The 17830-nt window shown below is 39.5% G+C and overlaps 1 protein-coding gene across 8 annotated transcripts in view; it reads right to left on the bottom strand.

Annotated features, from left to right (window-relative positions):
• The window catches only part of WRN (Werner syndrome RecQ like helicase), a 126363-nt gene that overhangs the window by 96474 nt on the left and 12059 nt on the right, over positions 1-17830 (bottom strand). For 4 of the 8 annotated variants that reach the window (XR_003509020.1, XM_027529750.1, XM_027529751.1 and 1 more), the window contains exons 2-4: positions 17189-17368; positions 7484-7585; positions 6719-6831 (exon numbers count right to left, since the gene is read on the bottom strand). Coding sequence is in view for 7 of the 8 variants with exons in the window: in XM_027529750.1 (XP_027385551.1) it covers positions 6719-6831; positions 7484-7585; positions 17189-17191 (218 nt within the window). In the remaining variant the exon portion in view is untranslated. The remainder of the gene's footprint in view (positions 1-6718; positions 6832-7483; positions 7586-17188; positions 17369-17830) is intronic. The other 4 variants (XM_027529753.1, XM_027529752.1, XM_027529755.1 and 1 more) reach the window with 1 other exon arrangement.

The following is a 17830-nucleotide window of genomic DNA, read 5'->3' as shown; positions in this document are numbered from 1 at the left end:
AAACCTATTTCATAAATTTTTAAAAACTCAACCTCTGTTTTGGGCTAAGATGAAGTATCACTGATCAGTAAAAACTTTCCCCCATGAACCAATAGAGATTAAACAAAATGCATAAACAAGAGTTTCCAGACACTGGACAACAGGAGCTACAGGACTATGCTCTCTGAGGGGAGGAAATCAAGTGTAAACCCAAATGCTGCCCCAGATTTCCTCCTGGAACATTCTAGACAACAGAACAGGAAGGAGAGTCCACAGCAGAGCACGGAATTGGGAGGACAGAGTTCAGAGCCAGAGAGGCGAAGCAGCTGGAAGGTGTGGGCAGAGTCCTGGGGAGGAGGGAGCTAGGCAGGAAACGACACGCAAGCACAGAGAGAAACTACGAGGCTGGACAAAGAAAAACCAGGGAACTGCAATCTGGACAACTCCTGCAGCTTATACAGAGGTAAGAGGCATCGAGTTCTGCAAAACTGGAGTAGAGAGATTCGTTTCGATCACCTGGGGCAGTCACCAAAGACTCCAGAAAGGTCACACCCATTACAGACTAAATCATGCCCAGAATAAAGGCTACTGACATCTGGCCTAAAAAAGTTAAAACTAAGCCTCAAAGTGTAAAACTGATTTTCAGGTGACTTTACTGCCCAACAAAGCAAAGCTCCTTTCTTTGAAGGAAGACAACAAAATCTAACATTCAACCAGGTGAGATCATAACATCTAATCAAAAATTGTCAGTCATGAGAAAAGAAACAGGAAAGCATAACTTATAAGCAGGATAACAGTCATTTAATAGACAAATAATTAGTATAATGGAATTAATAGAAGAGTATATTAACACAGCTATTTTATAAATATGCTGAATATGTTCAAAGATTTAAAAGAAAACATGAATATCAGTTCAGTTCGGTTGCTCAGTCATGTCCAACTCTTTGCGACCCCATGGACCACAGCACGCCAGGCTTCCCTGTCCATCACCAACTCCCGGAGTTCACCCAAACTCATGTCCATTGAGTCGGTGATGCCATCCAACCATTTCATCCTCTGTCGTCCCCTTCTCCTCCCACCTTCAATCTTTCCCAGCATCAGGGTCTTTTCAAATGAGTCAGCTCTTTGCAGCAGGTGGCCAAAGTATTGGAGTTTCAGCTTCAACATCAGTCCTTCCAATGAACACTCAGGACTGATCTCCTTTAGGATGGACTGGTTGGATCTCCTTGCAATCCAAGGGACTCTCAAGAGTCTACTCTAACCACAGTTCAAAAGCATCAGTTCTTCAGCGCTCAGCTTTCGCTATAGTCCAACTCTCATCTCCATGCATGACTACTGGAAAAACCACAGCCTGGACTAGATGGACCTTTGCTGGCAAAATAATGTCTCTGCTTTTTATGAATACGAATATGGTAAGAGCCAAAATAGAAGGTATTTTTAAAAAGAAACAAATAGAGCTTCAAGGCATGAAAAATACAACAAGATTTTAAATTCACAGGATGGCATAATAGCTGATCAGATACTACAGAATAAAAAAAAAAAAAAAAAAAACAAGGGAACTTGCAGACAGAGCCCAAGCACAGAGAAAAAAAGAATCAAAAATTTTAAAGACAAAGACGCTCATGACCAAGAACACAGCTGCTGTATTAAGCAATGTAACCTATACGCATATAGAGTGGCAAAAGAGAAAAACAGGATGTAAGAGAAAACACATTTGAAGAAATTATTCAAACATGATGAAACTATAAATCCACAGATCCAACAAGTTCACTGAACACCCAAGCAAGACAAACACAAACCACACTACACAAAGGCACATCATAATCAAATTGCTGAAAACCTGGAATGAGGTGAAGCAAAAAAAAAAACCAAACTACTTGCTTACCTTCCATAAAACACAATTCATCAGAACTACACCCTTCAAGACACTTAGGCTTATTACCTTCAGATAGGACATACTATAGCATTGTTAAAGGTAAGACGGTAGCTGCTGCTGCTAGGTCGCTTCAGTAGTGTCCAACTCTGTGCGACCCCATAGAGAGCAGCCCACCAGGCTCCTCTGTCCTTGGGATTCTCCAGGCAAGAATACTGGAGTGCGTTGCCATTTCCTTCTCCAATGCATGAAAGTGAAAAGTGAAAGTGAAGTCGCTCAGTCGTGCCCGACTCTAAGTGACCCCATGGACTGCAGCCTACCAGGCTCCACCGTCCATGGGATTTTCCAGGCAAGAGTACTGGAGTGGGTTGTCATTGTAGAGTTAATACATAATCATAAACAACAGATTTTATTTTCTCTGTAAGACAAACTTAGTTCTATTTGATGAGACCCAAAAAAAGCCAGTGAACTACAGTGGGAGTAAGCTCACCTGACCATTCTTTCTACAATACATCTACCAGGAGACCATTAATAAACAACTTACCTCTGCTTCTTTCAAGCCAATGTGTGCTATGTTTATGCTTAGTCCTAAACTCAGTCACGTCTGACTCTTTGCAACCCCATGGATTGTAGCCCACCAGGCTCCACTGTCCATGCAGATTCTCCAGGCAAGAATACTGGAGTGGGTAGCCATTCCCTTCTCCAGGGGATCTTTCCAACCCAGGGAAAGAACCCAGGTTTACCACATTACAGGTAGATTCTTTACTGTCTGAGACACCACGGAAGTCCAATATGTAAACTGTAATTAAAAATATATACATATACAAGTATATTAACATCAAAGATTTGAAGGAATCTCCTACTACTTCTCCTTGTAAAATGTTTGAAGAGTCTTAGACTGGATTATTCAGTTCAGTTAAGTGTCTCAGTTGTGTCCGACTCTGTGTGATCCCATGAATTGTAGCATGTCAGGCTTCCGTGTCCATCACCAACTCCCGGAGTTCACTTAAACTCATGTCCATCAAGTCGGTGATGCCATCCAGCCATCTCATCCTCTGTCGTCCCCTTCTCCTCCTGCCCCCAATCCCTCCCAGCATCAGACTCCTTTCCAATGAGTCAACTCTAAGCATGAGGTGGCCAAAGTATTGGAGTTTCAGCTTTAGCATCAGTCCTTCAAAAGAACATTCAGAACTGATCTCCTTTAGAATGGACCGGTTGGATCTCCTTGCAGTCCAAGGGACTCTCAAGAGTCTTCCCCAACACCACAGTTCAAAAGCATCAATTCTTCAGTGCTCAGCTTTCTTAACAGTCCAACTCTCACATCCATACATGACCAATGGAAAAACCATAGCCTTGACTAGACGGACCTTTGTTGGCAAAGAAATGTCTCTGCTTTTCAATATGCTATCTAGGTTGGTCATAACTGTCCTACCAAGGAGTAAGCGTCTTTTAATTTCATGGCTGCAGTCACCATCTGCAGTGATTTTGGAGCCCCAAAAACTAAAGTCAGCCACTGTTTCCACTGTTTCCCCACCTATTTCCCATGAAGTGATGGGACCGGATGCCATGATCTTCGTTTTCTGAATGTTGAGCTTCAAGCCAACTTTTTCACTCTCCTCTTTCACTTTCATCAATAGGCTTTTGAGTTCCTCTTCACTTGCTGCCATAAGGGTGGTGTCATCTGCATATCTGAGGTTATTGATATTTCTCCTGGCAATCTTGATTCCAGCTTGTGCTTCCTCCAGCCCGTTTCTCATGATGTACTCTGCATATAAGTTAAATAAGCAGGGTGGCAATATACAGCCTTGACGTACTCCTTTTCCTATCTGGAACCAGTCTGTTGTTCCACGTCCAGTTCTAACTGTTGCTTCCTGACCTACATACAGGTTTCTCAAGAGGCAGGTCAGGTGGTCTGGTATTCCCATCTCTTTCAGAATTTTCCACAGTTTATCGTGATCCACACAGTCAAAGGCTTTGGCATAGTCAATAAAGCAGAAATAGATGTTTTTCTGGAACTCTCTTGCTTTTTCCATGATCCACTGGATGTTGGCGATTTGATCTCTGGTTCCTCTGCCTTTTCTAAAACCAGCTTGAACATCTGGAAGTTCATTGTTCACATATTGCTGAAGCCTGGCTTGGAGAATTTTAAGCATTACTTTACTAGCGTATGAGATGAGTGCGATTGTGTGGTAGTTTTAGCATTCTTTGGCATTGCCTTTCTTTGGGATTGGAATGAAAACTGATCCTTTCCAATCCTGTGGCCACTGCTGAGTTTTCCAAATTTGCTGGCATATTGCGTGCAGCACTTTCACAGCATCATCTTCCAGGATTTGAAATAGCTGAACTGGAATTCCATCATCTCCACTAGCTTTGTTCGTAGTGACGCTTTCTAAGGCCCACTTGACTTCACATTCCAGGATGTCTGGCTCTAGGTCAGTGATCACATAATCGTGATTATCTTAGTCCGGAAGATCTTTTTTGTACAGTTCTTCTGTGTATTCTTGCCACCTCTTCTTAATATCTTCTGCTTCTGTTAGGTCCATACCATTTCTGTCCTTTATCGAGCCCATCTTTGCATGAAATGTTCCCTTGGTATCTCTAATTTTCTTGAAGAGATCTCAGTCTTTCCCATTCTGTTATTTTCCTCTATTTCTTTGCATTGATCGCTGAGGAAGGCTTTCTAATCTCTTCTTGCTATTCTTTGGAACTCTGCATTCAGATGCTTATATTTTTCCTTTTCTCCTTTGCTTTTCACTTCTCTTCTTTTCACAGCTATTTGTAAGGCCTCCCCAGACAGCCATTTTGCTTTTTTGCATTTCTTTTCCATGGGGATGGTCTTGATCCCTGTCTCCTCTACAGTGTCACGAACCTCATTCCATAGTTCATCAAGCACTCCATCTATCAGATCTAGCCCCTTAAATCTATTTCTCACTTCCACTGTGTAATCATAAGGGATTTGATTTAGGTCATACCTGAATGGTCTAGTGGTTTCCCCCACTTTCTTCAATTTAAGTCTGAATTTGGCAATAAGGAGTTCATGATCTGAGCCACAGTCAGCTCCCGGTCTTGTTTTTGCTGACTGTATAGAGTTTCTCCATATTTGACTGCAAAGAATATAATCAATCTGATTTTGGTGTTGTCCATCTGGTAATGTCCATGTGTAGAGTCTTCTCTCGTGTTGTTGGAAGAGGGTTTTTGCTATGACCAGTGTGTTCTCTTGGCAAAGCTCTATTAACCTTTGCCCTGCTTCATTCCGTATTCCAAGGCAAAATTTGCCTGTTGCCCCAGGTGTTTCCTGACTTCCTACTTTTGCGTTACAGTCCCCTATCATAGCTACCCCATGCCTGAGGTCAGGGGTGGAGGCCAAGAGGAGCAACCCCACGTCCAAGGAGCAGTGGCTGTGCGGGCGCAGGAGGGCCGAGAGGAGTTACTCCACGTTCCAGGTCAGGAGGGGCAGCTGGGAGGAGATACCCCTCGTCCAAGGTAAGGAGCAGCAGCTGCATTTTGCTGCAGCAGCCGTGAAGAGATACCCCACGTCCAAGGTAAGAGAAACCCAAGTAAGACGGTAGGTGTTGCGAGAGGGCATCAGAGGGTAGACATTCTGAAACCATATTCACAGAAAACTAGTCAATAATCACACAGACCACAGCCTTGTCTAACTCAATGAAACTAAGCCATGCCTGTGGGGCCACCCATGACGGGCGGGTCATGGTGGACAGGTCTGACAGAATGTGGTCCACTGGAGAAGGGAATGGCAAACCACTTCAGTATTCTTGCCTTGAGAACCCCATGAACAGTATGAAAAGGCAAAATGATAGGATACTGAAAGAGAAACTCCCCAGGTCAGTAGGTGCCCAATATGCTACTGGAGATCAGTGGAGAAATAACTGCAGAAAGAATGAAGGGATGCAGCCAAAGCTGTGGATGTGACTGGTGATAGAAGTAAGGTCCGATGCTGTAAAGAGCAATACTGCATAGGAACAGGGAATGTTAGGTCCATGAATCAAGGCAAATTGGAAGTGGTCAAACAGGAGATGGCAAGACTGAACGCTGACATTCGAGGAATCAGCGAACTAAAATGGACTGGAATGGGTGAATTTAACTCAGATGACCATTATATCTACTACTGTGGGCAGGAATCCCTTAGAAGAAATGGAGTAGCCATCATGGTCAACAAAAGAGTCCGAAATGCAGTGCTTGGACGCAATCTCAAAAACGACAGAATGATCTCTGTTCGTTTCCAAGGCAAACCATTCACTATCACAGTAATCCAAGTCTATGCCCAACCAGCAACGCTGAAGAAGCTGAAGTTGAACGGTTCTATGAAGACCTACAAGACCTTTTAGAACTAACACCCGAAAAAGATGTCCAGACTGGATTATTAGAGAAAACTAATTTGACAATTTAAAAAATATTAATAATCATTTTTAAAGTTCTTTTAAAGGATCATTTGCTATAATTGTTGCTAATTAAATGCAACAGAGACAGTCATAGTCACTATTCAATATTACAATGTTGGTATGTTTAATGAAATAGAAAGGGACGTTTTAGAGGTTGAATAACTTTTGCATGTTTTTCCTAAACTAGTGTGTTCAGTAATTCTATATATAATATCTTAAGTATTGAAAAGATTAAAAATTAGCTAAAGTAATACAAAGGTTTATTAATGAACAAACAGGGCCATTACATATTTAATTCAGAAATTTTAAGTTTTTATTTAAAAAGTAGAATTAGTGATATTTTACATGTATAACTATGTACTAAACACACCTCCACTATAAAACTCAGCACACTTACAAATACTACCATAAGGCTTATAGTCTAAGGGTTCAAATTCAAATGAAAGTTGGAAATTTAAATCTTTACCTAATATCTTCTGAGAGCAAAGAACAATCATTAGCTTCATAACTGTACACAGTGGATCCAGTGAATTCTAAGAAGGGCAGGTGATCTTCCAAAACACTCTTCCGAACAGATGCCTTGAGTTAAACAAAATTCCAAAAAGGCACAAATAAAAGTCACATTAAATAATAAATATTCATTGAAATAATAAAATTCACTGAAATATGGCAACTTAATAGCTCTAAGTTTTATCAACTAAAGCTTTATAGATTAATGAGTCATATGGACAATTTAACAAAGATGAAGCTACCTACTGTAAAATTATTTTTCTAACAAATTTACTTGCAAACTTCTACCCTATTTTCATAAAAGCATTTATTTTGTTAATACTTTTCTGCAATTATATTAGTATTCTAGATGCAATAATGTTGCCTTAAAATATTGAAGACTGGTTGGTGAAGCTTAAATCCATCAGGACTTAAAATTCACTTGACCATAAAAAAATTCACCAAAATAAATACTGTCTAAATTACAATCTGAATTGGAACAAATTGGCAAGGCCAGCCATGTGAACTAGATAAAAAGGGAAAACAGAATAAGAATTCTTATATTGTAAACCCAATTAAAATTTAATTCCACTCATCCATTCAATGACTAGGTTCTGGTTCATTCACAACAACTCTAAAAGTAAATAATGGCTTGAAGTTTATAAGTGTGAGGATGAACTCAGTTTACAGTCAAATATACATTAAATTTTCCATCTGAAAGAATTACTGATGAACTGCATACCTTTTTTTCTTCTACTGTATAGCTCTTCTGCACAGACATCCAATCAGGAAGTTTCCGCTGCCCTCCTCTTTCCAACGTTTGTTCACTCATCTTTAAAAGGTCCTAGTTGCAAAACCCAAAGAACAATTATTCTGTTAATAAACCCAGTCTTTGTAAGAAAACCCACAGATAGACCAATCAACCTGACTGAAGAGCCAAACATACATATTTAAAGTAAGCTGTGGCATCTGGGCCCAAACACAGGATGTAAGAGCCAGAATCGCAAAAGAAACAACATGCTAGCTCTAAGCCATTCATTTAGTATTTCTTCTTTTTAAAATAAGTGAGGCAGTTTAATAGAGTTCTAAATTCTAAGCTTCTAGCAGTTTCTAAATTCTATTATTCTCTGACTTTGATCTCTTCAGAAAACAATCTTCATCTCATTCACAATGAGAATCTCTGGGTATATAAATTTTTATAAATTTTTGATAACTTTAATTTTCTTATCATATTGCCTAAGATCTAAGTAAACTCATGAAACTGTTAAATTGTTCACAAATCTACCTGAAAAGACAGAAAAGCTTTTCTATATTAAGGGTTTTTATTACACTCTTGGCCTATCAAGTGAACTAGTCTCTCTAGTTTCGTTGGGAGTATTTTTTAAAAATCTGTTATGAGCTTTGAGGGCTCTCCTCAACGTAAACTGCACTTCAAGAACGGTTACAGAATTACAAAGACTAGGAACACTATGACATACTCTGTTAAAGGTAAAACAGAGCCATCTCCTCATGTCACTTTACACAATAAACTGAAGTGGCCTTAAGGTCTTAATAAAACTCTTCAAACGCGAACCTTATTCCTGACATCTCAAATTTCTAGTAAACGCACAGCAGATTTTAATATATACCTGAAGATTCTTATGATGAAACATGATATCAACATGAAATAATCAAAGCAACTCTTTATGATTAGGGGTTAGCTTGTCATCCCTATTGATATTATAAATGCTGAAGAAATTAAACAGCATCCAGCAAGTATCCATTAAGTTCTCCTCTTCCCAAGCATAAACCCCCAAAACTGATAACACTAATAATGTATGAAAGAAAATTTTTAAAGATTACTTTGGCAAACAAATCTGGCATACAGAACAAACTCACTCTTACACCTTGAGAAGGAAACGGTTAACAGCAGTAGAAGGTAACTCACTCACTCTATTGAGGAAGTGGGAATGGAAGACCTCAACCACTGAGCCAACAGGGCTCACCTATCACTGGTATCTACTAGCCAAAAAATACCAAAGAGCATCTATCTAGAAAATGTTGTTAGCCAGATATAACTAACCTATCTAGATTGCTTATCATAAATAAGCTTGGAATGATGGATTTATTAATTTATTCCTGGAAAATGGGAGGTAGTCAGCAAGCTGTACAATAAAGATAATATAAAACAGAGAGGAGTTCCAAAATGAAGACAATTTCCTTTGTGCAATTGTTTTTTAACTGCTCAAAACTATTTTGCTAATCCAAAATCATAAATTGGTACTAATGCAGAAGAAAAGGAAATTTTTAGAATCTGTGTGTGAGAGTTTGGGGTTCCTCCAAAAACCAAAAAGAAAATAATATTCCATCTGCACTTCGTGCTTGCCTGTACTCTTTGAATCATCAGCAAAGTCTGGCATTGGGGAAGATCTATGGTTCAGTCGATCAGAACTAACAACTCGAATGTTAGCACTCCCACCTGCATTATATGTTGTAAGATAAAATATATGCTGGATGAAACACAAGCTGGAATCAAGATTTCCAGGAGAAATATCAAAAACCTCAGATATGCAGATGACACCACCCTTATGGCAGAGAGTGAAGAAGAAATAAAGAGCCTTCCTGATGAAAGTGAAAGAGGAGAGTAAAAAAGTTGGCTTAAAACTAAACATTTAGAAAACTAAGATCATGGCATCCGGTCCGATCACTTCATGGCAAATAGACGGGAAAACAATGGAAACAGTGACAGACTATGTTTTGGAGCTCCAAAATCACTGAAGATGGTGACTGCAGCCACGAAATTAAAAGACGCTTGCTCCTTGGAAGAAAAGTTATGACCAACCTAGACAGCATATCAAAAACCAGAGACATTAGTTTGCCATCAAACATTCGTCGAGTCAAAGCTATAGTTTTTCCAGTGGTCATGTATGGGTGTGAGAGTTGGACTGTAAAGAAAGCTGAGCGCTGAAGAATTGATGCTTTTGAACTGTGGTGTTGGAGAAGACTCTTGAGAGTCCCTTGGACTGCAAGGAGCTCCAACCAGTCAATCATAAAGGAAATCAGTCCTGAATACTCATTGGAAGGACTGATGCTGAAGCTGAAACTCCAATACTTTGGCCACCTGATGTTGAAGAACTGACTCATTTGCAAAGACCCTCATGCTGGAAAAGATTGAAGGCGGGAGGAGAAGGGGATGACAGAGGATGAGATGGTTGTATGGCATTACCGACTCAAGAGATATGAGTTTGAGTAATCTCTGGGAGTTGGTGATGGACAGGGAGGCCTGGAGTCCTGCATTCCACGGGGTTGCAAAGGGTCAAACACGACTGAGTGACTGAACTAAACTGACTGACACATTGCAAGGCATTTTATAAATGTTAATGGTTATTAATAAGCTTATATTTATTTCAAATCCTAAAGATGATGCTGTGAACGTGCTGCACTCAAAAGCCAACAAATTTGGAAAACTCAGCAGTGGCCACAGGACTGGAAAAGGTCAGTTTACATTCCAACCCCAAAGAAAAGCAATGCCAAAGAATGCTCAAACTAACACACAATTGCACTCATCTCACACGCTAGTAAAGTAATGCTCAAAATTCTTCAAGTGAAGCTTCAGTATGTGAACCGAGAACTTCAAGATGTTCCAGCTGGATTTAGAAAAGGCAGAAGAACCAGAGATCAAATTGCCAACATCCAATGGATCACAGAAAAAGCAAGAGAGTTCCAGAAAAACATCTACTTCTGCTTTATTGACTACGCGAAAGCCTTTGACTATGTGGATCACAACAAACTGGAAAATTCTTCAGGAGATGGGAACACCAGCCCACCTTACCTGCCTCTTAAGAAATCTGTATGCAAGTGTAGAAGCAACAGTTAGAACCGGACACGGAACAACAGACTGGTTCCAAATTGGGAAAGGAGAACATCAACGCTGTATATTGTCACTCTGCTTATTTAATTTATATTCAGAGTACATCATGCAATGCCATGCTGGTTCAAGCACAAGATGGAATCAAGATTGTAGGGAGAAATACCAATAATCTCAGATATACAGATGACACCACCCTTATGTCAGAAAGCGAAGAAGAACTAAAGAGCCTCTTGATAAAAATGAAAGAGGACAGTGAACGAGCTGGCTTAAAACCCAACATTCAAAAAACTAAGACATGGCATCTGGTCCCATCACTTCATGGCAAATAAATGAGGAAACAATGGAAACAGTGACAGACTTTGAGGGGGCTTCAAAATCACTGCAGATTGTGACTACAGCCATGAAATTAAAAGACGCTTGCTTCTTGGAAGAAATGTTATGACCAAACTAGACAGCATATTAAAAACCAGAGACATTACTTTGCCATCAAAGGTCTGTCTGGTCAAAGCTATGGTTTCTCCAGTAGTCAGGTATGGAGGTGAGAGCTGGACTATAAAGAAAGCTCAGCACTGAAGAATTGATGCTTTTGAACTGTGGTGTTGGAGAAGACTCTTGAGAGTCCCTTGGACTGCAAGGAGCTCCAACCAGTCAATCCTAAAGGAAATCAGTCCTGAATACTCATTGGAATGACTGATGCTGAAGTTGAAACTCCAATCCTTTGGCCACCGATGTGAAGAGCTGACTCATTGGAAAAGACTCTGACGCTGGGAAAGATTGAAGGTGGGAGAAGGGGACGATAGAGGATGAGATGTTTGGATGGCATCACCGACTCAGTGGACACGAGTTTGAGTAGGCTCTGGGAGTTGGTGATAGACAGGAAAGCCTGGCGTGCTGCCGTCCGTGGGGTCACAAAGAGTAGGACACGACAGAGCAACTGAACTGAACTGGTGCCACAAATCCAAAGCCCTTAACAGGAAAGTTGAAAGCTAATCCCAAAGTATGTGTATATATACACAACACACATAGGAAAAGAGTCTATTCTTAATCTTAAAACACATTTTTATTAAACTGGAAAACAAGTTTTGCTATATACAGAGTAGATCATTTGCAAAACTTCCAGAAAATTGTTTTCTGCAAATAATAAACAACTCTATAAAAACAACTATAAAATCTTGTAATTCTGTAGTAATCATTCACACTGCCAGAAGAGAAATAAACCTCAGTAACTCTTCCCTATAGCCAACTATATGACTGAAATCATTTTAATTTAAAATGTCTAATTTTTAGATGTACATACTCTTTTTTGCACACAAAATTCTATCTGGATGCCTCCAGGTTAAGAATTTGAAAGTAAACTTGTTTACAAACCTAACATTTTTATCAAACTTAATAATACTTACATCTTGGGCCAGATAAAAAGCACACAGAAAAGAAAGTTGGAGAATAATTCACAGTAGAGAAATTCTTCTGCATGCATGTGGCTTTTAATCATTGATTAGATAAAGGTTATTCTTGGAAAGGTTATTCATTACCAGATGGTCAACACCGAAATCAGATTGATTATATTCTTTGCAGCCAAAGATGGAGAAGCTGTATACAGTCAGCAAAAACAAGACCGGGAGCTGACTGTGGCTCAGACCATGAACTCCTTATTGCCGAATTCACACTGAAATTGAAGAAAGTAGGGAAAACCACTAGACCATTCAGGTAGGACCTAAATCAAATCCCTTATGATGATACAGTGGAAGTGAGAAATAGATTTAAGGGCCTAGATCGGATAGATAGAGTGCCGGATGAGCTATGGAATGAGGTTCGTGACACTGTAGAGGAGACAGGGATCAAGACCATCCCCATGGAAAAGAAATGCAAAAAAGCAAAATGGCTGTCTGGGGAGGCCTTACAAATAGCTGTGAAAAGAAGAGAAGTGAAAAGCAAAGGAGAAAAGGAAAGATATAAACATCTGAATGCAGAGTTCCAAAGAATAGCAAGAAGAGATAAGAAAGCCTTCTTCAGCAATCAATGCAAAGAAATAGAGGAAAACAACAGAATGGGAAAGACTAGAGATCTCTTCAAGAAAAATCAGAGATACCAAGGGAACATTTCATGCAAAGATGGGCTCGATAAAGGACAGAAATGGTATGGACCTAACAGAAGCAGAAGATATTAAGAAGAGGTGGCAAGAATACACAGAAGAACTGTACAAAAAAGATCTTCCTGACCAAGATAATCACGATTATGTGATCACTGACCTAGAGCCAGACATCCTGGAATGTGAAGTCAAGCGGGCCTTAGAAAGCGTCACTACGAACAAAGCTAGTGGAGATGATGGAATTCCAGTTCAGCTATTCCAAATCCTGAAAGATGATGCTGTGAAAGTGCTACACTCAATATGCCAGCAAATTTGAAAAACTCAGCAGTGGCCACAGGACTGGAAAAGGTCAGTTTTCATTCCAATCCCAAAGAAAGGCAATGCCAAAGAATGCTAAAACTACCACACAATTGCACTCATCTCATACGCTAGTAAAGTAATGCTTAAAATTCTCCAAGCCAGGCTTCAGCAATATGTGAACCGTGAACTTCCAGATGTTCAAGCTGGTTTTAGAAAAGGCAGAGGAACCAGAGATCAAATTGCCAACATCCACTAGATCATGGAAAAAGCAAGAGAGTTCCAGAAAAACAACTATTTCTGCTTTATTGACTATACCAAAGCCTTTGACTGTGTGGATCACGATAAACTGTGGAAAATTCTGAAAGAGATGGGAATACCAGACCACCTGACCTGCCTCTTGAGAAACCTGTATGCAGGTCAGGAAGCAACAGTTAGAACTGGACATGGAACAACAGACTGGTTCCAAATACGAAAAGAAGTACGTCAAAGCTGTATATTGTCACCTTGTTTATTTAACTTATATGCAGAGTACATCATGAGAAACGCTGGACTGGAAGAAACACAAGCTGGAATCAAGATTGCCAGGAGAAATATCAATAACCTCAGATATGCAGATGACACCACCCTTATGGCAGAAAGTGAAGAGGAACTCAAAAGCCTCTTGATGAAGGTGAAAGTGGAGAGTGAAAAAGTTGGCTTAAAGCTCAACATTCAGAAAACGAAGATCATGGCATCCAGTCCCATCACTTCATGGGAAATAGATAGGGAAACAGTGGAAACAGTGTCAGACTTTACTTTTCTGGGCTCCAAAATCACTGCAGATGGTGACTGCAGCCATGAAATTAAAAGACGCTTACTCCTTGGAAGGAAAATTATGACCAACCTAGATAGCATATTCAAAAGCAGAGACATTACTTTGCCAACAAAGGTTCGTCTAGTCAAGGCTATGGTTTTTCCTGTGGTCATGTATGGATGTGAGAGTTGGACTGTGAAGAAGGCTGAGCACTGAAGAATTGATGCTTTTGAACTGTGGTGTTGGAGAAGACTCTTGAGAGTCCCTTGGACTGCAAGGAGATCCAACCAGTCCATTCGGAAGGAGATCAGCCCTGGGATTTCTTTGGAAAGAATGATGCTAAAGCTGAAACTCCAGTACTTTGGCCACCTCATGCGAAGAGTTGACTCATTTGGAAAAGACTCTGATGCTGGGAGGGATTGGGGGCAGGAGGAGAAGGGGACGACAGAGGATGAAATGGCTGGATGGCATCACTGACTCGATGGACGTGAGTCTGAGTGAACTCCGGGAGTTGGTGATCGACAGGGAGGCCTGGCTGCGATTCATGGGGTCGCAAAGAGTTTGACACGACTGAGCGACTGATCTGATTTGATTCTTGGAAAGGATTGAAATCATTGAATAATAGAGTTTTTAAACTATATATTGAGCTGTTACCTTCTTGAGTATGAACAATGTTCACACATTTTTTTCCAAAATCAAATCTTATCATTTCTTATTTGAGCCATTAAAGGATCCCAAGTTCCTCTTTAAAATAATGTATTTTGATTTGCTTTGGTTTGGATTCTTCTAGAATAATCTCACCTATCTAGCCACCACTATCTACCACTTTTCACCTTTATCACTTTTTTAAAGGCTGGCTTTAAACAACATACACGTGGGATTTTTGTTGTGGTTTGTTTTTCTGGTTTTGGTTTTGAACAGCGCCAATTTGAACACGCTGTCTTTCAATAAGGAGATTCACCTGATTCACAGTTAGTATAAGAACTTGAGCTTTCCCTTTCATTTTTGATTAATATTTATCGTCCTTTCTTCGGTTTCTTCTTACGCTTTGTCCATTTTTCCAACTGGGTGAAGTTACCATTCATATTCTTTTTTACCACTGTCAGTGTTAAAACTTCACTTTTTACACTATTATTACTATTACTACTATTACTCCACTCTCTGGGCAAAATAATAAAACTATATCCCTTCCCCATCAAGACCTGACATTTATACTGTCTCTCCATCCAGTAAGGGAAAACTCTGAAGAATGTTTTGACTTCCCCACCCTTAACCACTGCTTTTTCGTGATACAGTTTTGGCTGTTACAGCCTGTTAGCTTTCTAGTACTGCTTTTCTATTTCAAGAATCCTTACTGTTTCTGAACATTTTTGTTACAAATTTCATCATCCATTTTAATGTTTATATAAATTTAGATATATATGTAAGTGTTTATATCGCTTACTACGGTTTCCTTTTCAATTCATCCTGCCCTATCCTGGATCTCTGTTCTGAATTCAAGTGTTTGCTCAGAGGTTCTTTTCAATTGCTTTCCTCAGGTAGAATATGTAGGGATAAGCACTGATCCCTTGCATATATAAAAACCTATTTTTTCAGACAGATAAGAGAATGATGTGTTGACGGAGCATAATAGTCTCTCAGCAGTTTATAGATGTTCTCCTACAGTCTTCTGCCGTTTAACATCACAAGTAAGAAGTCCATTGCTTTTCTGCTGCTTTCTTCAATTATGAGTAACATTTTTCCCATCTGGAAGCCTCAGAGACTTTAAAGGATTTTTATATTTTAAAGCGCTCCACTCTATTCTTCTTGGGATCAGCGAGTCCTTGGAAAGGATTCCAAGTCTTAAGAAAATTTTCCTCTTGTCATAGGATGAACTGTATGCCTCTCCAGTACAAGACAGGTTGGGGTCCTAATCTCCAAGTACCTCAGAATGCCACTTTGGAGACAGGGTCATTACAGAGGTAACCAAATTTTTTTTTTTTCCTAATTTTATTTTATTTTTAAACTTTACATAATTGTATTAGTTTTGCCAAATATCAAAATGAATCCGCCACAGGTATACATGTGTTCCCCATCCCGAACCCTCCTCCCTCCTCCCTCCCCATACCATCCCTCTGGGCCGTCCCAGTGCATCAGCCCCAAGCATCCAGCATCGTGCATCGAACCTGGACTGGCAACTCGTTTCCTACATGACATTTTACATGTTTCATTGCCATTCTCCCAAATCTTCCCACCCTCTCCCTCTCCCACCGAGTCCATAAGACTGTTCTATACATCAGTGTCTCTTTTGCTGTCTCATACACCGGGTTATTGTTACCATCTTTCTAAATACCATATATATGCGTTAGTATACTGTATTTATGTTTTTCCTTCTGGCTTACTTCACTCTGTATAATAGGCTCCAGTTTCATCCACCTCATTAGAACTGATTCAAATGTATTCTTTTTAATGGCTGAGTAATACTCCATTGTGTATATGTACCACAGCTTTCTTATCCATTCATCTGCTGATGGACATCTAGGTTGCTTCCATGTCTTGGCTATTATAAACAGTGCTGCGATGAACATTGGGGTACACGTGTCTCTTTCCCTTCTGGTTTCCTCAGTGTGTATGCCCAGAGGTAACCAAATTTAAATGAGGTTATTAGGGATGTCCCTAATCCAAAATGAGTGATGTCTTTATAAAAAAGGGGAAATCTGGACACAGAGACAAGACATGCATACATAGAAGACGATCTGAAGAAACACAGGGAAAAAGTCATCTACAAGCCACGAAGGCAGGCCAGAAGCAGACCTTTCCCTCACAGCCCTCAGGAAAAAAAAAAACAAAAACTCTGCCAACAACATGATTTTGAACTTCTAGCTTCCAAAACTACAGAATATTAAATTTCTGTTGACTCTTTCAGTTTGTGGTACTTAATCATGGCAGCTATAACAAATTAATACACTCCTGTTACTGGTTTAGTTATTAATTGCTATAACCTATTCTTTTTTTCCTTCTATACCACTTATTCACATTCCAGTGAAAACTTGCCTGAATTTCTTCTGTTAATGTCTATTTTTTTCTACCTGATGATGACTTCCTTAACTTTGTTCAGTATTACAAGACATTTCTTCTACTTGATCTCCAAGATGCTAATTTCATTCTCAATATTCTCCCTTTCATTTCAAAGTTCTTTTACAATTTGCCTTACTGAACTTTTACAATGTTAAGATTTGGACTATTTGTTTCAGAAAGTTTCTTTGCTCTCTAGTTGAGTCTCCCCAAATGTGCTTGTAATTTCTTTCTTTAGTAAAAGTTATGATTTAATTATTTCAAAGACCCGTTTCAACAGGAGTTTCCTATTCTGGACGTTCCTCATGCTGAATTCCTTGGGTAAAATGTTATTTTACTTTACCCATGTAACTCTATTTACCATCAGCAGTCTCAGCTCTTAGGGTCCATCAGAAAGCTGCAAACTGAGCACCAAGAGAACATACTAAGTCTTCCACTGAAGTTCTAGAAGACAATTTCTTGATTCACAGGTATCCAGAGTTGTAATCTCAAGCTCTAGCTCCCCAGCACATAGAACCCAACAGTACACCTCCTCTAGGTCCTGTAAGACAGGAAATATCAAGTAGGCTTCCTAAGTCCAATCGGTTCTTCAGTACATTCAATACCAATTTAATTTTCAGCCACATTTGTTTTACCACAGTAATTCTAAAGAGTACTTATTCAGGAAATGTTTTAATTCCTCTCCTAACCTCCAATATTCCTTTTACACCATTTTCAGTTAATACATTTTCTATTGAATTCACTGAATCCTTTTTACAAGGAGTCTAAGTTATTTTTTGTGTAGAAAATTCTTTTTTATCAAGGGTCAACTATTCAGCTAAGTGATTTGATACCTGTTGATTTTACCCAAATACATGATGACTCTCAATTGTCCGATTCATTTATAAATGAAGTTCTATACCAGAAGTGGACAACAATTTCAAGTTCATGGCACATTCAGAAAATGAAACTATTTTCATGGCATGCTGGGAATGGGATCTGGGAATGTGAATATACTGTGAAA

Source organism: Bos indicus x Bos taurus, chromosome 27 (assembly GCF_003369695.1).
Source record: "Bos indicus x Bos taurus breed Angus x Brahman F1 hybrid chromosome 27, Bos_hybrid_MaternalHap_v2.0, whole genome shotgun sequence".
Classification (NCBI taxonomy): Eukaryota; Metazoa; Chordata; class Mammalia; order Artiodactyla; family Bovidae; genus Bos; species Bos indicus x Bos taurus.
Note: the sequence above shows the minus strand (reverse complement) of the source record. Positions and strands in the feature narration are given on the sequence as shown.